The sequence below is a fragment of the Terrapene carolina genome, unplaced genomic scaffold (assembly GCF_002925995.2).
Source record: "Terrapene carolina triunguis isolate 2854851 unplaced genomic scaffold, T_m_triunguis-2.0 Scaffold85, whole genome shotgun sequence".
NCBI classification, from domain to species: Eukaryota; Metazoa; Chordata; order Testudines; family Emydidae; genus Terrapene; species Terrapene triunguis.
In genome coordinates, this window is record NW_020664436.1 from 4,725,150 (window position 1) to 4,746,098 (window position 20,949).

Here is a 20,949-nt window from a genome sequence, read left to right on the forward strand (position 1 = left end):
GCTCCTGAGATCCTGGTTCACTTGCCCAATCTCTTCCCAGCACTCTCAGCCTATTGCTCCCCTAGCTGTTTCCATCTCCATAAGCCCAAGAACTCTGCTGTTTCATTGGCAGAACACTGCAGGAAGCTGAGAAGCCCTCAGAAGCCAGTGAGCAAGAAAGCCATTGAATTGGGGAGACGGAGAAGTAACCCATGAGCGATAGTGTGTTGGGGAGCCACTGTACCTACCGCCAAGTCTGTCTGAACCCCCTCCCAAACCAACATTTCTCTTTTTCCCCCTCTCCACCCACATCCACTTGAGGGCTCCCACCATCCTCATAAGGAATGTAAAGCGGCAGTCCTAGTCTGACAAACTTCTTTGTTTGCAGTGTTGTAGCCGTTTTGGTCCCAGGATATGAGAGAGACAAGGTAGGTGAGGTAAGACCTTTTATTGGACCAACTTCTGTTGGTGGACGGTACAAGCCTTCAAGCTACATAGAGCTCTGCTTCAGTTCTGAGGAAGAAAACAAATTGTCTGACTAGTATTTAGCTCAAACACCACTTCCTTCTCCAGACTTGAAGAAGAGCTCTGTGTAGCTCGAAAGCTTGTACCTTCCACCAACAGAAGTTAGTCCAATAAAAGGTCTTACCTCACCTACCTTGTCTCTCTCAAACTTCCTTTGGTTCATTAAATAAGAATTCTCCCTGTGGTGAATCAAGGGAAGCTGGTCAGAAATACAGATGGAACTATTCTTTTACTATCACCACACACCCATCCAACCCCCCTTCCCAGATCAGATTTTCTGTCACAAACAAAAGGTGAGAGCGTCAGAACCCAATTCCAAAAAGGAACATTTTAAACATGCTTTTGCCAAAATTTCTAAATCTTTTAGAGAAAAATAAGATTCAAATAGTTTAGAAAGAATAAAAATTTGGAGACTAAATTCAATCATTAGAATGAGTGTAAAACAGATGGATTTTAGTCCTGTATTAAGCAAAAGTCTCACCACAAGTAAAAATCTAAATATAATCTTAACGCTAGAGAGAATAATGATGTTTCCATATTAACACACACACAAATGCAGTTTGGGATCCCGCAGATAAAAGCACTATATAGTCATTATAAGCACTAGGTTATCATTATGACAAAAACTATATTTGGCTTTCAGAAATTAAAATCTGTACTTTACCAAGTCATCAAAAATATCTCTCTGATGCACATGAATGGTAACCAGGGTTTCAAATTTCACCCTGTCGAAGCTGGAAAGATCATGTGTTGTCTGGCTGATAAGTGTATTTAGTATATCCAGAAATTTCTGATTGGTTACTTGCATGATTTTCCTGTCATCTTTTGCATTGTGTAGGGCTTCTTCTGAATCATGTGTCCACAACATCTGAATTCCCAGTAACCCTACCTATAAAATATAACAAGTAAACCGATATATTAATTAATATTTATTGTAAGCCAAGATTTATAAGACTTTGATACCCTACTTTCTAAGTATATGTTAGGTAACTTATTGGAGGGATTCAAAGTGATTTCTCATTAAGGATTTCCCTGTATCAATAGAAAGAAAATCAGAGGGTTTTAGGGGTGCACTTCTCTATCAAATCATATTTCACAAACATTCAAGGAAACCCAGAAATAAACATACATTATTTTACCATAATCTCAGTCACACAGTGAGGTAAACAGATATATTTGACATGATTCTCAGTTACATTTAAGGTCCTTTTATGCTGCTCTGGCTGTATAAGCATAAATTGGCTTTAAAATGGGTAGAAATAGTGGTGTGAAATTATCCCATAGGCAGTGCAGATCTAGTGTAAGGATTTGACACCAAACCTACTGCCAGCCCCTATTGGAGGGGATGGACTGGGGAGATGTTTGGGTGCATGGCTCAAGCGTACTGCGCTACAATTATTTTCACTTCCCAAGGACCATAAGAGTCCATAGGAAACAGAATATAAATTACAGCCTCAAGGCTGCTCTAACTTACAACAAAGGCACTTGCACAGCCTCAGAATACAAAGGAATTATATGATTTAAAACCACCTTTAATCCATACCCCAAGTATAAGCAAAATGGAGGTTGGTTACCTGTAACCAGGATTCTTTGGGATGGACTCTGCATATTCACATGCTTGAGGTGTGCCAACCAATGCAGCTTCTGATTGCAGTGCCCATTAGAGCACCCAGGCTTTCCTCCTCTCCTTAGCATTTGAGTATGTTTCAGGGCAAGGCTATTGAAGGGGGTGTGGTACTGTCACAGGGTGCATCACTCACTTTCTCCTGGTACTCTGGGAATTAGCTCAAGTCCAGCGCGCCTCCCCATCCATGGTTCACACACTGTCACTCCAACTGTGCTGTCCACCTGCAGTCCCCCCTCACAGCCTCAGGAACCGCAGGAGCTAATTAGGGCTCCACAGAAGAGGGGAAGGTGGATGGGGAGTGGAATATGCAGAGTCCATTTCAAAGAACTCTGGTTACAGGTAAGTAACTGCCATTTTTTTCTTCCAAGTTTCTTCTGTGTATTTCCACTCTTGAGATAGTTTGGCAAGCAGTATTCTTTAGTGGATGGAGGGACTAAGGATCCTAATTAAAAAATGACTGAAGTACTGCTCTCCCAAAATGAGCATCAGATCCCAAATCTATAGTGTAATGTTTAGTAAAAGTATGACAAACTCCAAGTGGCAGCCCTACAAATTTCAACAAGCAGGACATATCTAAGATATGCTAAAGTCGCAGCCATTGCTCTGATAGAGTGTGGTTTAATTCTAGCAGGAGGAGAACTTGAAGTTTCTCTATACATTGTCAGACCTATGTAGACAATGACTGAGTAGAAATAGCCCAGTCCTTACAATTTTCAGCAGAAGAAATTAACACTTGAGGAGGGATTCTGAAGTCCTTTTTCCTATTCAAGTAGTAGGGCAATGCCCTTTTAGCATGCAAACTATGTAATCTAGACTCCCCTTTATGAGCATGTGGTCTAGGAAATTAAAAACAGGTTGGCAGGTCATCTCCCAGTTGAAACACAGTGCTGTCCTTCAACACTCCACCCAAGGGTTTCCAGTCATCCCCTTTAGCACAGGAATTTGAGGGACTGGGCCCTTGAACAGTCAAAGTCTTTTCCAGCTGGCCTCTCACCCTAAGTGAAGGCTCTTTTTATAACGTCCTTTTGGAGTGGGTAGAGTAACCCAGGTTCACCGTCTTCACTGGGTTCTGGTCCAGGGTCCAAAGTTGGGCAGCTCCAATTGCCACATTGGGGTGCTAAGCAGCTGCCTCTGCCTCCAGGACCACTTCCTACCCCAACTTCCTTTAGCTTCCCAAAGCAAATCATTTCAGTTTAGTCTCTAACCCGCATGCTCAGTTACCAGCCTCTCCTTTGTATGTTTGTACAGGTCTGTGGTGTTAGGTCTCAGGCAATGAGCTCCTGGGCAGTACTTCCCCTCAGAATGGCCATCTGCTCCCTTCTGCTGCCCCACTCTGAGCTGTCCTCCTCTCCTTTTTAACGCCCTGCCTCCAGCTTGTGCAGGCTTTGCAAGTGTGGCTGGGCAGGGCTGTCTTAGTCTAGAGCTGTTCCTCAAGCCCTTGCTCCCCAGTGTGGGGTTTGTATACCCCATCACAGTCTTTTATAAGACCTGAGGTGGCTTTGAGAAGTCAACCATCCAAATAATGTGTCATGAGGTGTCCAGACCCCATAGTGTCCCAGATGCTAAATGAAGAGCTGCCTCCTTAGAAGGACTGGTGGCCCTGCAACAGACAGTGAGATAAAAAGGCTGTAGGTCAGGAGGGATCCAGGTCTCCCAGGGAATCTGAGAAACCAATGAGAGCAGGATCCTTCAGCAATAGACTGTCGAGAAGCTGCCCAGGTAGCTGGACCTCCAGATGAAAAGGATCATAGAGCATGAGTTGCAAAATAGCCTACAAGAGAGGCATAGTAGGAAGCAGGAAGGGATAGGGAGTAGTTCCAACTACTTCATACAGGGTTCATGGATTGGAACCCAGAGGAGTGGGTGGGCCTGGGTTCCCCTACTAATCCCAGCAGAGACTATCAACCCTTCACTATGGTTGCCAGCCTCCTGAATCACTGGACTCTTTCCTACCCTAGGAGGGGAGACTACTAATGAAATACCAAAGAAACCTACCACAGTAGCATTTAATTTCAAAAAGGGAAACTTCACAACAATAAGGAAGCTAGTAAAACAGACATTAAAAGGAACAATCACACAAGTGAAATGCCTAAAAAGCACATGGAAACTTTTAAAAAAACACTATAATAGAGGCTCAAACTAGGTGTATAACCGAATCAAACAAAATTAGTAAGCAGACCAAAAAAAATTTGCCATGGCTAAACAGCAGAGTAAAGGTGGCAGATAGAGACAAAAACATGTCCTGTAAAAATTAGAAGTCAAATGCTATGAAAGGAGCATAAACTCAGGCAAGTCATATATAATTAGGCAGGCTAAAAAAAAAGAATATGAAGAGCAACTAACAAAAGACACAAAAATAATAAGCATTCAAAGAAGACAAGGCTACTGCAGAGAAGCTAAATTAATTATTTGCCTTAGTCTTCACTACAGATGATGTAAGGGAGATTCCCACACCTGAGACATTCTTTTAGATGACAAATTTGAGGAACTATCCCAGATTGAGGTGTCAATAGAGAAGATTTTGGAACAAATTGATGAATAAAACAGTAATAAGAAGTCAACAGGACCAGATGGCATTCACCTAAGCATTCTAAAGGAACTCAAATATGAAATTGCAGAACTGCTAACCAAGATATGTAACCTAGCACTTAAATCAGCCTCTCTACCAGATTATTGGAGGATCGCTAATATAATTCTGATTTTTTAAAAAGCACTCTAGAGGTGATCCTGGCAATTAAATACTGGTAATTCTAAATTCAGCACCAGGCAAATTGTTTTAAACTACAGTAAAGAACAGAATTATCAGACACATAAATGAACACTGTATGTTGGGGAAGAATCAACACAGCTTTTGTAAAGAGAAACCATGCCTCACCAATCTATTAGAATTATTTGAGGGTGTCAACAAGTATGTGGACAAGGATGATCCAGTTGATGCAGTGTACTTGGACTTTCAAAAAGCATTCAACAAGGTCCCCTCAACAAAGGGTTTTCAGCAAAGAGATAAGAGGGAAAGTCCTCTCATGGATCAGTAACTGTTTAAAAGACAGGAAACAAAGGGCAGAAATAAATCATCCATTTTCACAATGGAAAGAGGTAAATAGAGGGCTCTCCAAAGGATCTGTACTTTTCAACATATTCATAAACAACGTGGAAAAGGGGGTGAACAGTGAGATCGTAACATTTGCAGACGATACAAAATTACTCAAGATAGTTAAGTCCAAAGCTGACTGTGAAGAGTTACAAAAGGATCTTATAAAACTGGGTGATGGGGCAATAAAATAGCAGATGAAATTCTACGTTGATAAGTGAAAAGTAATGCACATGGGAAGAATAATCCCAATTATACATACAAAATGATGGATCTAAATTAGCTGTTACCACTCATGAAAGAGACCTTGGAATCATCTTAGATCATTCACTGAAAACATCTGCTCAGTGTGCAGCAACAGTCAAAATAGCTAACAGAATGTTAGGAATCATTAGGAATGGGATAGAAGATAAGACAGAAAATTTCATAATGCCACTATATATATCCATGGTATGTCCACACCTTGAATACTGTGTGCAGTTCTGGTTCCCCAACTCAAAAAAGATATATTAGAATTGGAAAAGGTACAGAAAAGGGCAAATAAAATGTTCAGGGGTATAGAACAGCTTCCTAGGAGGAGAGATGAAAAAGACTGGGACTGTTCAGCTTCATAAAAAGAGACAGCTTAGTGGAGGGATTGTGATAGAGGTCTATAAAATCATGGATGCTGTGGAGAAAGTGAATAAGAAAGTGTTATTTACCCCTTTGCATAACACATGAACCAATGAAATCAATAGGCAGCAGTTTAAAAACAAATATAAAGAAGTACTTCTTCACACAACGAACAGTCAATCTGTGGAACTTGTTGCCAGGGGATGTTGTGAAGGGTAAAAGGATAACTGGGTTCAAAAAATAATTATATAAATTCATGGCGGCTAGATCCATCAATGGGTATTAGCCAAGATGGTCAGGGATGTAACCCCCTGCTCAGGTGTCCTTAAACCTCTGACTGCCAGAACTAGGGATTGGACGACAGAGATCACTTGATAATTGCCCTGCTCTGTTCATTTCCTCCGAAGCATCTGACACTGACCACTGTTGGAAGACAGGATACTGGGTTAGATGGACTTTTTGAGAGTATAAACTTCTGAGGTCAGGGACTATTCATAGATTCATAGATTCTAGGACTGGAAGGGACCTCGAGAGGTCATCGAGTCCAGTCCCCTGCCCGCATGGCAGGACCAAATACTGTCTAGACCATCCCTGATAGACATTTATCTAACCTACTCTTAAATATCTCCAGAGACGGAGATGTTTGTATCACACCAAGAACATTTTCAGGACTATCTGAAACAAATAAATAAAATTGCCAGCCACATAAATTGTACAACCTCTGCTTTTCTCAGAAGGCTGCTTGTAATCTATACATATATGCACAGTGGTGAGCTGGAGCCGGTTCGCAAGAACCAGTTGTTAAATTTAGAAACCGATGTAGAACCGGTTGCTAAAAGGGCCAGCAGGTGGACAAACTCCAGTCCACGGGCCACATCCGGCCTGCCGGACCATCCTGTCCGGCCCACCTGAGCTCCCAGCTGGGGAGGCTCCCCTGGCCCCTCCCCCGCTTCCCCCATCGCGGAGCTGCAGCGTGCCGAGCTGCCGGTGCCAGCACAGCTCTGCAGCTCCTGCCGCTTTGAGCGGCATGGTAAGGGGGCCGGTCCGGGGCTGGGAGGAGGGGTCAGGGAGCGGGGGGAGGAGGTTGGATGGGGCACAGGTTCTGGGGTGGTGGTCAGGGGACGGGAAACGGGGGGGTTGGGTAGGCGAGGGAGTTCCGGGGGTCTGTCGGGATGGTGGTGGATGGGGTCGGGGCAGTCAGGGGACAGGGAGCAGGGCAAGTTGGGTAGGGGGTGGGGTCCTGGGGGGCTGCTAGGGGGGGGGTTGGGAGGGGGTGGTCAGGGGACAAGGAGCGGGGGGGGTTGATGGGTTGTGGGTTCTGAGCAGGGGCAGTTGGGGGCAGGACGTGGGTTGGGGTCGGATGGGTGGGGGGAGGGGGGAGACAGGCACGTGGGGCTTGCACTCACCGCGCGGTTCCCTACCGGGTCTTTGGTGGCACTTCGGCGGCGGGTGCCTCTGAAAACCCGGCGCGAGTGAAGGCCCCGTTGCTGCTGCCAAAGTGCTGCCGCGGACCTGGTAGGGAACCGGTTCTTAGGATTTGGTGAGCTCATCACTGTATATGTATACATAGACATATATACACACACACACACACCCCGCCCCGTTCTTACCTGTGCTGGGAAGTGATAAAGGAAGTTAAGCAGCTGGTATCCTGGGTCACTAATTTGATAATATGCTGCCCTGATTACACAGTGTAATGAAGACTGTTGCATGCGCAACAAATCTAGCAACCAAAGTTCTACAGGTCCTTTTGCATTCACTGGAGTGTCCAACTGAAAAATTAAATAAAGTTAAATGTACACAATTATATGTAGCTACCAAATCCCTATGATTTATTACTGTGTTATAAATGTTATATAGTTATTGTTTTGATTTTAAATATCCATAAACATGTTACCAAATATGTAGAATTTATTCTGATAATTTTTTTTCAAATAAATCATGTAATTAACCATTAATTCATAATTAACTTAATTTAACCATCTACTTGTGTGCATTCAGCAAAAGAATGGCTTCTCATATAATAAAGATACTGAAAAAAATAAACAGTGAAACATTTTAAATTAGTGATAAATAGATAAGAAATTAGCAGTATTACTGGAATTTTCTCTCCTTCTCTTGATATGACTGCCATTATGCGATCATAATCCTTTGGGTGAAACTGCACTTCATTTATATTGTCAGATACGGCTGGAAGATGTGGCTAAAAGGATAATTCAGAAAGTAATTCAATGTAAACATTTAATATTAGCAGACATATAAGAAAAATAACTATTGACTTGATCCTGCAAGGAAGTTCACAAATGGAGTTTTATACTGCACAGATTATGTAGCAGGATAATGTCATAATGCACTAAATGTAGAATTTTTAAGTTACTTTCTGTGTGTTTGTTTATTTTACAGTAAAATCTAAAGTCTGAGGAGCAGCTGAAAATCTTGCTCTGAATGAGGTTTGCCAGAAGAATTTGTTACATTTACAGTTTATTTTGCCTTTGCTTTTTGCATATTTTATTTATTTAAATATTTCTTTCAAAGCTTTTTTTGTTAGCATACTAACTTTAAAATAGTCACTCAAAACTTACCTGAATGGTGTGTGAATCACTTGCTTGTCCAAGAATTTCAAGAAGGGCAGGATCAGAGATAAAGAAGAATCTGGGAAACAGTAGCCTTTTCTTCTCTAAATATCTTAAATATTGTGGAAGATTTTTATTACAAAATGTATTCTACATGAAATTGTGAATCAGACTGTGAAATATTACATCATTTTAAAAAACACCAGTTTCTTCATCCTTCCTACACCTATCACTCTAACGCTCAATTTACAAAAAGATTTAAGCACATGCTTGAGTACATCTCTATTCAGGAGAGCACTTTAAGCATATGCCTAATTTAAAGCACATAGTTAAGTGCTGTCCTGAATAGGGCAGCTTTCACAAATCAGGGCTTAAAATATCAAAAGCCATAGCTAACTGCCACAGTGCTATGTGCCATGGTGGACTGTTTTAAAGCAAAGTAATTTAAATCACCCATTGTAATCATGATTTAAATTGGCTATCAAGAAACATTGATTTAAATAATTTATTTGAATCCTGTTTCGCATTTGTACTTTTTAGGTATTTTTCTAAAGAAAGGATTATTCTTATTGGTTGGTAACCATTAAAACTTGTTGATATGCAACTAAATACAGCCTTTGCACTAAATTGGTGCTTCTTTTTGCTAACCAGGAGGCTATTATATTTTTATACACTTATTTAGCAATTATAGAGTTTAATATACATTTATTCAGATTCTTAATATTTACAGTTTTTATTATGTTAGAAAATGGCAAATGACACATTTGTTATTTACTAGATTAATTTTTTACTCATGATTTGTGTCAAGTTGCATTTGGATGCAAGCTGAAGTTCCATTAATTTTTTTTAAAACAGCATTTAAAACTGTTTTTATTAGTTGAATAAAACTACCTTAAATGTGCTACATAGATTAGAAAACAGTAAGTTTATCAAAACATGTTTTGTTTTTTAACTGATTTATTAAACAAAGGAAGTATTATCTGTAGTAAGTGAATTGAACTGATTGCTTCTGGTCACCCTGTCATTCAAGACTTTAGAACTAGTAGATCTCATACTCTCACACCTCACTTTCGTGCATAGTTCGGAAGAGAAAAACAAGTTTTCCTGCTTTTTCAACACCCAATCAGTTTCTCATCTTTGAACTGAACTAGTTGAAAAAACTGAAATAAAGAAAATATTCTCTCTGTGCCTACAGAAGAAGCTGCTTCTGTCAAAAGCTGGTTTGACACTTCAACCGACTCTGATTGCAGATGCTAAGTCAGTGATTTCCATTAGTTCAGTGGTCTGACTTTCTTTAAAATTTCAGCAGCTAACCCATACTGCTTGAATATTATTTTTTATTTAATGTAAATGATTTTACTATAATCTATTAAGTTTAGGCCTTGATTTAGGTTGCCAATTTCAAATTTAATTTTAAATGATTTTTTTAGAAAGAAAAATCTGTTTCCATTAAAAATAAGATTTTAATTTTTTTCATAATGGAATTTTTTCCACCCTTCTATGTGCTAATGCATAGAAAGAAAGAACTGTAGTTCTCTGAGTAAATACTGTAGTATAGATTCTTGCTCTTGGGCATAACTGGACCATCAGGGTATGTCTACACTGCAGTTAAACACCTGCAGCTGGCCTGGGTCAGCTGATTCGGGCTAGTGGGCTCAGGATGTAAAACTGTGGTGTAGATATTTGGACTCAGGCTGGAGCCCAAGCTCTGGGACTTTCACCTCTCAAGGGGTCCCAGAGCTTGGGCTCCAGCCCTAACCCAAATGTCTACACCACAACTTTACAGCCCCACAGCCCAAGCCCTGCGACCCTGTGTCAGCTGACATGGGCCAGCCATGGGTGTTTAATTACTATATAGACATACCCTCAGTGTTGAGGTCAGAAACATATGGAAAGTTGTGGCTATGTCCACACTTGGAGCTAGGGGTGTGATTCCCAGCTTGTGTAGATATCCTCAAAGCATAGGCGCTGACTCCGTGGATGCTCTGGGGCTGGAGCACCCACGGGGGAAAAATAGTGGGTGCTCTGCACCCACCAGCAGCCAGGCTCCCCTCACCCCCCAGCCCACACCGCCCCACCCACCCCACCTCCTCCTCCCCCGCCTTGAGTGTGCCACGTCCCCGCTCCTCCGCCTACCTCCCAGCATTTCCCACCTGGCCGCTGCCAAACAGCTGTTTGCACGCTCCGTGGGGGAAGGAGCGGGAACATGGTGCACTCAGGGGAGGAGGGGGGAAGAGACGGGGCCAGGGTGGGGATTTGGGGAAGGGGTTGGAATGTGGGTGGGAAAGGGGTGGGAAGAGGTGGGGTCTCATGGAAGGGGTGGAGTGGGGGCGGGGCCAGGGGCAGGGGGGGGGGTCTAGCAACCAGGGAAAAAAGAGGAAGTCGGCACTTATGCCTCGAAGTAGTTTTCATCAAGATAGCAAGTTAAAAATAGTAGTGCAGCTGTGGCAGAACGGGTGGCAGAGAACAGTGGCACAGGCTAGCCACAAGTACGTACCTACAGCGTCCAGGCAGATTTGCACTCAGAGTGGCTATCCCATGTCACTGCTTGTTGCTGCCTGTGATACAGCGGCTAGGCTATTTTTAGCGCACTAGCTCGATGACAGCTAGCGCAAGGATGTCTATGCAAGTTGGAAATGTCACCTCCAGCTCCAAATATAGACATACCCCAAGACTGCTGGGGTCACACACATGCCTTTCTGGCAACAAAGAATACTTATAACAGGATCACAGGCCCCAGTTCAGCAAATCATTTAAACTGAATTCAGGACTTCAAGAGCTAACATCCTGTGTTCATTCAGTTCCTTACATCAGAATCTATGTACGATACTTCAAAGTGGGAAGGCAGTTTGGATGTCTAAATCTATCTGAAGAACTATACGTACTGTCGTAACACTTTCTCCTTTGAATGTTATTAGTACAGATTCCTATTCTTGAGAGATTATCTAGCCATACCAATTGCCTAAGGAGTTTTGAATAAAATAATAAAATGAAGATTGCAGTACTGCTCTTCTAGAGACAAACTACAATATATTACTGTATGTGACAACCGTATAAAAGTAACATATTTTTAACATTTTTAGCTGTTTGATTTGTAATTAAAATAAAACATTACTGACTTTATATAAATTTATGATATAATCATGTATTTTAAAAAACTTCTTACCCTGTAAGTGATTTCTGACACACCTCCAACTGTTCATGTAAATGAGGCAGAAGCTGTCCCATAGTCTCATCTCCAACACAGCAGTTAACAACATTAGGATTCTCGTGAGCTCGTTGCATTATTTTTATCCATGATTTGTCAATGTTCTGAAAACGTTTTGCTTCCTAAGCATAATTTAAATCAACATGGTAACACATTCTCTTGTAAACTGTTATTTAGTTAAGTTTTTAGAATATAAATATGAATAAGTATTATAGATTTACCTGAGGTAATTGCTTTGCAATATCTCCCCCTACAAAAACAGCTTCAAGATAAACCCATAGGTTTTGCACCACCAACCACTCTTCAATGATATCACTGGAGGTGCTCAGTTTGTATACCCAGTTCTGAATATCTTTTTTAAATGGTGTATTATATCTAAAACCAGGGATGAGAAATAAGAATAACTTTAAATTAAAGTATAAAATAAAATATTTATAGAGGGAGTGAAACAAAATATGGATAAATTAGAGAGCAAAAATGATCTCTTGAAAACTTGAATAAACAAATTTAATTTTATTCAAATGTATCAAGAGAATAGATTGCTATACATTTGTGAGCTGAGAGAAGTTATCTGCAGTAACATTATTAATATACCAACATCCACACAAAACAACAACATTTCATCCACATTTATTGCTGATTAAGTGTCAATCTAGTAATATGGTTGCTGATTTAATTATAGTGTGTATATTATCAGTATGTACAAAAATTAGCAAATTCACAAAAAAAATCACTTATGAAGTACCTGTTACTAAGTAAAGAGCCCAAGATCATTAAACTGTCCTCCATAAGTGTAATAATTTCTGCTGATTCACTTCCCTTTAACAGTAGCTCTCCTCTTGCTTTAAATGACGAAAAACTCAAATTCTGGCCTCCCCAACTTTCAATTATCTGAGACAATTTAGCTTCAATATCCTTTTCCTTTATAGCAGATATACAGATATCCTGCAAAGTAAAAAAAAAATGTTAATCTTCATTATCCAGATGTGAAACCTTTCCTAATAGAATAAAAGCTGTGTTATCTGGCACTTTACCAACTGGAAAGCTCTAGAAACCAGCATTTCGGGGTGCCGGATCGGGACAGTTCCCCACAAGCGACAACATGTCCCTGCTGCTCCTAGGTGGAGGAATGGCCACAGGGGCTCCATGCCCTGCCCTGCCCTGAGCGCTGGCTCCGCAGCTCCCATTGGCTGGGATCACAGCCAATGGGAGCTGTGGGGGTGGTGTCTGCAGACAGAGGCAACGTGCAGAGACACCTGGCCATGCCTCCACCTAGGAGCAGCAGGGACATGTCGCCGCTTGCAGGGAGCCGCCCAAGGTGAGCGCCGCCCGGATCCGGCACCCTGAAACCCCTCCCACACCCCAACCCCCTGCCCCGAGCCCCCTCATGCATCCAAACTCCCTCCCAGAGCCCATGCCATGCCCCCCCCCCCCATGTCCCAACACCCAGCCATGAGTCCCCTCCCACACCCAAACTCCCTCCCATCTATTGGTAAGTATAATTTTTAGTTAACCGGAATTTTTGACTTACAGGCACACCCCCATTCCCCCAACATGCTGGATAACAAAGCTTTTACTGTACTATATATCTAGCTTTTAATTATAATATTTAAAAGAATGTATGTATGTGCAATCCAGATTTGAAATTATGCAATGTTTTAAACACATACAGTACAGAGGTGGGACAAGGCATTCTGATATTTTTTACTGCAAACTCATGGATGTTAAATGGTTTTTTTAAATGTAGGGGTATGCAGACCTCAACAAATTTGGCTTGGAAAATATGTAGCTACAGCTGCATGTCTATGGTTGCACTTTTTGGTATTGACAAGACCACAGACTTTCTAAATCTAGATTTCTACATCCTTGACAGACGATAATGTCATGTTCTGATATTTACATGAGCACTCTATCGCTTCAAGTTTAGCTTATGTTTCTGTTCTAGGCAGGTGTAGTTGAATTATCTTGTTCAAAGAAAGTATTAGTACAATGGCCCCACTACAAAGCATATTTAACATACGGCACTTCCAAGGCTCCAAGGTTTAAGAATCTGAACTGCCTTCCAAAATCTGAGAAGGATGAGGTGTGGAGCATGCTTCCAGAAGTCTTAAAAGAGCAACACTCTGATGCAGAAACTATAGAACCCGAACCACCAAAAAAGAAAATCAACCTTCTGCTGGTGGCATTTGACTCAGGTGATGAAAATGAACATGCTTGGATTGTCCACACTGCTTTGGATTGTTATCGAGCAGAACCCATCATCAGCTTGGATGCATGTCCTCCCAACCTTCTCCTTTCATTTCCTACTTTAAAGCCCCTCTCATTAATCATGCCAGTCTTGATTCCAGAAGAGTAATATCACAGATACTCAAGTAGAGTCCATCAGTTGAGAAGTATCTTCTTTCTGTAAATACCTCCCAATGGTAGATCATCCCAAAACCTACCTGATATCACCAATCTTTGAGCCATCTGTTGATCTTCATTCTTTTGTTATGCTTTCACCCACGTTCTCTAGGGACTGAAAGTATTCCACAGAAGTTCACTAAGTTTCCACTTCTTTAAGTGTCTTTGTAGCGGGGTGGTTACCCCACTCCTGCCTGGAAGGGCTTAAAATAGCCCTGGCAGAGGGCTGCAGCTCTAAAAGCTGGGTTGATTGGGGAAGTAGCCACAGCTGGGCCATGCCCCAATCAGGCCACAGCTGGCCTGTATAAAAAGGCTGGGAGTCAGGAGCTCAGCAGTCTCTCTCTCTGTCTTCAGAGGGAGAAGGGCCTGGCTGTAGCGAGCTAGACACAGGGTACTTGAGTGGAGCAGGGCTGAGGAGCTGGATAGCCCTAGCCTGGATAGCCCCAGGCTGTGGCCTAGTAGGAGGCCAAGGGGTACTGGGGATTGCAGAGGGCAGCCCATGGGTAGGCCAAGGCAGCAGGTCCAAACCCAACATTACCTGTGATGAGTGGCCTATATTGCAGTCTGCCCCAGGGAGTGGGGGCTAGTTGGTGACTGGCAGTGGCCTTATTCTGAGGTGAGGTAGGGATAGTGGGTGGAGGCTCCCTGGGGAGGGGAAACCCTAGTACTGAGCGGTGTACTGCCAGGGGGCAGCACCCCAGATAAAAGGACACTGGGGTCTGGGAGGGACACGGAGCCAGTAGAGGACAGATGGACCACTGGCCTGCAGACGGTGCTCCAGGATGCTGGAAGAGCTAATTCCCAGAAGTCACCAGCAGGAGGCGCCACAGGGGTGAGTCCGCTCCTCTACAGTCTTACCCAGCCAAGTGTAGTCATCCTTAATCCATTTCAGTGGGAATCTAGCAGTATCATTCATTCCGATATGCAGCACAATCAATGGATTTCCCCCCACTCCCAGCAGAATTCCTTTCAGCATAATGTCCACATCTCAATCCTTGCTCCTGGCAGACAACATGCTCTTCTGTTCTCTGGATCTGGTGACAGGCCTGTCAATTATTCTGGGTATGGAGTCTTGATCACATATACCCGTCTCTTCCTGGTGTTGGTATGAATCTGTCTTAAATTCTTTCTCGCAATTCCCTGTATATCGTGCCATTCTTCCTTAGGCTCCAGTCCCTAGCTATCTCCATCATCTCTTCTGCAGAGACTGGCTTCCTCTATTTTTTTCTTGCTCCCTTCCCACACCTGTTTTTCCTCCTCATTCCCCAGTTCAGCAAACCTGTTGTTCAACTTGATTTCAGCACAGACAGCTGACCTCTGCCTCTGCCTTGTCCTCATGGGCGCATTCTTCCATGGATCACCCTTGTCTGGTAGTCCACCCTCCAGATCCTTTTGTTGGCAGGTATCCACATATCATGAGTAATCTGTACCACTTCCTCTCTCCTCCCCTGCACTATACCTTCAAATCACTGTCTGAATTCCATCCTCATCTCCAGATGCATCTCTAATCTTTGGATCATCTCTTCCATGAGCTCTATCAGGTGTCATTTCATGCATAAGTAGCTTCCATCAGATACTCCCTTAAGGATGATGATGCAGCACCCACAGCTTTTGCATTTGACCGTCTTCTTTGTCTACTCTCCTCCTCACATCACTACTTATGCTGCATTTGTAGCCATCATGGTTTTCTCTTCTTTAATCCTTATTCCTAGAAAAAAAGAAAGGGAAAACATCCCTCCCCCAAAACTCCCACTTACAAACTCCCACAAAACTCTGCTGCTAACAGTTAACTGCTCCAGTTTCACTAGTGACTGGCTTTTAAACCTAGCCAAAGTAGATCAGCACTACTTCCTCATTAAGGGATATCAGCAAGCCTGAATCAAGCCACACACCTTGATCTGGCTGACACTTCTGAGGTGTTTCCTCTATGCCTGAGCCACTTTTACTAGAGTCAGGGGGAAAATGGTTACTAAAGTTTCATAATTTTTGTTCTTTGAGATGTCTTGCACTTGTCCATTCCACTCCTGGTGTGCATACACCGCGTGCACAGCAGAAATATTTTCCCTCAGTGGTAGCCATTGGGGCAGCTCGAGTGCCCTCTCCTGCTGCAAACTGCTGGCATTGGTATAAATGGCCCAGCCAATCCAAAGCCCCCTCAGTTCCTTCTTTCCAGGAACTCCAATGCAGAGGAATAAGAGGGTGAGTCATAGAATGGACACGTACAACACATCTCACAGATCAACAGTTATGAAAGGTTAGTAGCTGTTTTTTGTCCTTCGAGTGATTGCACATGTGCATTCTACTCTTGGTGACTCCCAAACAGGTAAATAGGCAGAGGGATTGGAGTTCATGTAGAGACAAGCTACAGTACAGCTCAACCAAATCTGGTATCATCTCATGAGTATTGAGTGATGGTGTAATGGGAGGAGAAAGTGTGCATGGATGACCAGGTTACTGCTTTGCAAATGTCCAGGATAGGAATCTGTGCTAGGAATGTCATTGAGGACACTTGCAATCTTATGGAGTTGGCAGTCAGTTTGTCTGGCAGCCTGTCAGATCATAACGTGGATACAAGAAGTTATCCAAGATTAAATTTTCTGTGTGGATTGGAAGACTTTTCATTCTGTCCGCTCAGGCCACAAACAGTTGGGTGGTTTGTTTGGCCCTGTCTATGTAGAACATCAGTGCTCGTCTAACGTCCATTGTGTGTAGCCATTGCTCGTCTGTATTTGCGGGTGGTTTGGGGTAAAATACAAGTAAATTGACTGATATGAAAATTTGAAACTTAGAGAGAAACCTTGGATGAGGGTGTAAATACACCTTATCTTTAAAGAAGACTGTGTACAATGGTTTAGATGTGAGGGTGCACAGTTCAGAGACCCTTCTGGTAGAAGTAACAGTAATTAGGAAAACCACCTTCCACAAAAAGTGTAGTAAGGAGCACATTGCTAGAGGCTCAAATGGTGATCCCATAAGTTTAGACAAAATTAAGTTCAAGTCCCAAGGGAAAACGTGCTTCTTTAGTTGAGGGTACAATCTTTCCAGGCAGGGACTGATGAAGCCTACATGTTTAAATGGTTAATCTTACTGAAGGTGTGGAAACATGACCAGGTGGCTACTGCATATCTCTCTCTCTGTACGTTATATATGAATCTTCAATTACTTTGAATAAATAAGCACGAATTTTCAAGGGGAAAAAGGGTTTCTACCTTTGAAAGCATCTGAAATGCACCAATTTAGCCATCTAATAACAAACTGCAATGTTTCTTCTGTTTTTCTTTGCTTGTTTTTCATTTGTTTATGGTGGGTATATAGACCAAGAGAAGTGGAGATTTTTCTGAATTGGGTACTACATTCAATGTTGATTTTTAGACCTTTGACATCAAGAGTATGCCAAAAGAGTGGAAATTTTTTGTTTCGTTTTTTGTTTTTGTTTGGTTTTTAAAGGGTTGGGGGGAGGTTGATAGTGGGCAAAAATGATGGGAAAATAATTTTTTGTAACTGGGTTTATTTTGGGAATAAAGAATTAATTCTCAGTACATCTTTGTCCTCATGAAGAGGTGCACAGCTGCTGTTCCCCAATAAGACCTTAACTTCTGAAAACTCTCTTTGCTGAAATGATTGAAAGGAGATAAGCCTTTTAAAAAAATCTAAGGGCACTTCTGACAAGGAATCAAAGGGATGCTTCATCTGAGTTTTTAATATAAGATTTTGATCTCAAGTGGGAATACTCCTCATTGGTGTAGAGATTAGAAGTGAGGCAGCTCCAAGAATTCTTATGTCCGGAAGAAAGGAAAATCCTGCGCCCACTTGCATTTCTAGTGAGCTGGAAATGTTTATTATTTGGATTTTAAAGTATGAGGATTTTGGCTCCTATTAAGACTTACGATAAGAATTTAAAACAAAACATAGAAAGAAGAAAAAGCTTTGCCCTTGCCTTGACTGGATCCTTATATGTTAATGACTTAGCTCTCTCTATATATATACAGTCTTACATATGGGGATTTGACTAGATGACCTCTTGAGGTCACTTCCAGCCCTACATTTCTATGATTCTATAATGGACAACAACTATTTAACATACCATGCATTGTTTCAGAATAGTGTTTGATTTCATAGTCAAAAAGTCCTTAAATATAACTTTTATACAAGTAATATTTTGTTCTTTCCTGAAAATATAAATTGAAGGATCAAAAGTAATGTGTTTACTTACCTCAATATCATCCTTATGTTTAAGAAGTGGTGCTTCCATGATGTTTCGAAGACAAAAAGAATCTGATTCCACATCAAATTGATGTCCTGTTGTTTCAGCAATGCGATTCCAATGTCTCTGCTTCATTGCTTTATTAGTCATCATTTCCAACAGAGGACATGACTCACTAAAATCATCTATTCTTTTCTTGAGGTCTAAAAATGCTTGCCAGTTTTTAAGTCCTTTGGGAAGTTTGCGGCACCTTTAATTCAGTAAATAATAATAATTGATACAGTAGTACACTTCTTATATTGTTGATTTAATATTTTATCAAAAAGGATCTTGAAATATTTTTATGTATATTTGGAAAAAATAGGTGGTTTAAAACAGACACCATTGTTTCACCAAAATTATTTTCTCAGTAACAATGGCTGAAAAATTAGTCTGCTGACATATCAGTTTCATTTAAATAGTGTACCAGTGATATCCGTGCAGGGCCGGCTCTAGGGACCAGCATTCCAAGCATGTGCTTGGGGCGGCACTTTTCAAGGGGCGGCACTCCAGCTTTTTTTTTTTTTTTGCTTGGGGTGGCAAAAAACCTGGAGCCGGCCCTCTATCAGTGTCTATCTTTCCTGCAAAAATCATTGTAATCACTGTTCTAAAAAGCATAATGTTATCCCTTCAATCCCACTCTCACACAGGTGGTGGATTAAACAGAACTCCAAGAAAGTAATCTTCTAATGCAAATGTAAGATTTATTATCTGATAATTTTCTCTTAGCCATTTCTCCCCTTATTCATTACTAATGGGTTAATTTGAAATTTGGAGAGAGATCAATATAATTGCGGAATGCTTCAGAGTGGATAGGGGGCTGCAGACAGGGTAGTTTGAGAGGGAGTTTGACAGAGGGAGGCTTATGATGGTTAGGAAGACCCGCAACACCTGTGCCAGCACTGCTTCTGTCTCCTCCACCTGCACCTGTAGCCAGACAGAGCGCCTGAGCATGGATGCTTCTACCCAGATCCTGGTGTGGTTTTGCGGGGACTGTAACTTGTAATTTCCACTTACTGATATCCAGGCTGGGGCGGGGGGCATCCAATGTGAAAGGTGCCTGCTGGTGGAATCTCTCAGGCAGCAGGTGGGAGAGCTACAGGAGGAAGTGGCTAGGTTGAGGAGCACCCAAATCCATGAGCAATTCCTGGACAGTGTCCATGTGGAGACAGCTGAGGTAGCTGTCCCAGTACACAGGACTGCTGACACACCACTGGTGGAGGAGGAGATGGCTCAGGGTGGACACTGGCAGCTGGTTACTTCTGGCAGCAGGCAGTGCTCCACCCCTGCTCCGAACCCTCCTGCCGTGGTAATAGGTAACCATTATGCTCTTCTTGATACAGGAGAGAAGGAATCACCCCCTACAGTAAAGGAGGAGAAGCCTCGTACCCCTAAGGCTGGGAGGTCTGCTGCCACCACTGCGAATAGGAAACCTAGGATAGTGGTGGTCGGAGACTCTCTGCTGAGGGGGACGGAGGCGCCCATCTGTCGCCCTGACATTTCATCTCGGGAGGTATGCTGCCTGCCGGGGGCCCGTATCCGAGACATTACGGAGGCATTGTCGAGGATTATTCAGCCCTCTGACTACTACCCCATGCTACTCATCCATGTGGACACAAATGATACTGCGAGGTGTGACACTGATTGGATCAAGAGTGACTACAGGACTCTGGGAGTACAGGTGAAGGAGTTTGGAGCACAGGTGGTATTCTCTTCGATTCTTCCTGTCAAAGGTAGGGGCCCGGGCTGAGACAGATGCATCATGGAGGTGAATGCCTGGCTGCGAAGATGGTGTTGGCAGGAGGGCTTTGGCTTCCTCGACCACGGGATGCTATTCGAGGAAGGACTGCTAAGCAGAGATGGCGTTCACCTTTCAAGCAGGGGAAAGACCCTATTTGGGCACAGACTGGCTAACCTAGTGAGGAGGGCTTTAAACTAGGTTCGACGGGGACAGGTGAGCAAAGCCCACAGGTAAGTGGGGAACATGGAGACCTGGGAGATGGGTCAGAAACAAGAGGGAGTGTGGGCTATAATGGCAGAGAGAAAGGAGGGTCAGGGCAAAACTGGGAGGCAAGATCAAACCAGTATCTTAGATGCTTATATACAAATGCGACAAGTATGGGTAATAAGCAGGAAGAACTGGAAGTGCTAATAAATAAATACAACTATGACATTGTTGGCATCACTGAGGGTACGTCTACACTTACCGGAGGGTCCGGCGGCAGGCAATTGATGTTCTGGGATCGATTTATCGCGTCTGGTTTAGACGCGATAAATCGATCCCGGAAGTGCTCGCCGTCGACGCCGGTACTCCAGCTCGGCGAGAGGAGTACGCGGCATCGACGGGGGAGCCTTCCTGCCGCGTCTGGACCCGCGGTAAGTTCGGACTAAGGTACTTCGAATTCAGCTACGTTATTAACGTAGCTGAATTTGCGTACCTTAGTCCAAAGTGGGGGGGTAGTGTGGACCAGGCCTGAAACTTGGTGGGGTAATACACATGATTGGAATGTTGGTGTGGATGGGTACAGCTTGCTCAGGAAGGATAGACGGGGGGAAAGGGAGGAGGTGTTGCCTTATATATTAAAAATGTACACACTTGGACTGAGGTGGAGATGGACATAGGAGATGGAAGTGTTGAGAGTCTCTGGGTTAGGCTAAAAGGGGTAAAAAACAAGGGTGATGTCATGC

General features: G+C 42.8%; 1 protein-coding gene across 1 annotated transcript in view; it reads right to left on the bottom strand.

Annotated features, from left to right (window-relative positions):
• Window positions 1–20,949, bottom strand: part of DNAH8 (dynein axonemal heavy chain 8) — a 525,323-nt gene that overhangs the window by 243,010 nt on the left and 261,364 nt on the right. The window contains exons 34-41 of the mRNA XM_026649503.1: window positions 18,232–18,472; window positions 12,361–12,560; window positions 11,837–11,990; window positions 11,574–11,737; window positions 8,417–8,519; window positions 7,933–8,037; window positions 7,445–7,606; window positions 1,169–1,393 (exon numbers count right to left, since the gene is read on the bottom strand). Coding sequence (XP_026505288.1) covers window positions 1,169–1,393; window positions 7,445–7,606; window positions 7,933–8,037; window positions 8,417–8,519; window positions 11,574–11,737; window positions 11,837–11,990; window positions 12,361–12,560; window positions 18,232–18,472 — 1,354 coding nt within the window. The remainder of the gene's footprint in view (window positions 1–1,168; window positions 1,394–7,444; window positions 7,607–7,932; window positions 8,038–8,416; window positions 8,520–11,573; window positions 11,738–11,836; window positions 11,991–12,360; window positions 12,561–18,231; window positions 18,473–20,949) is intronic.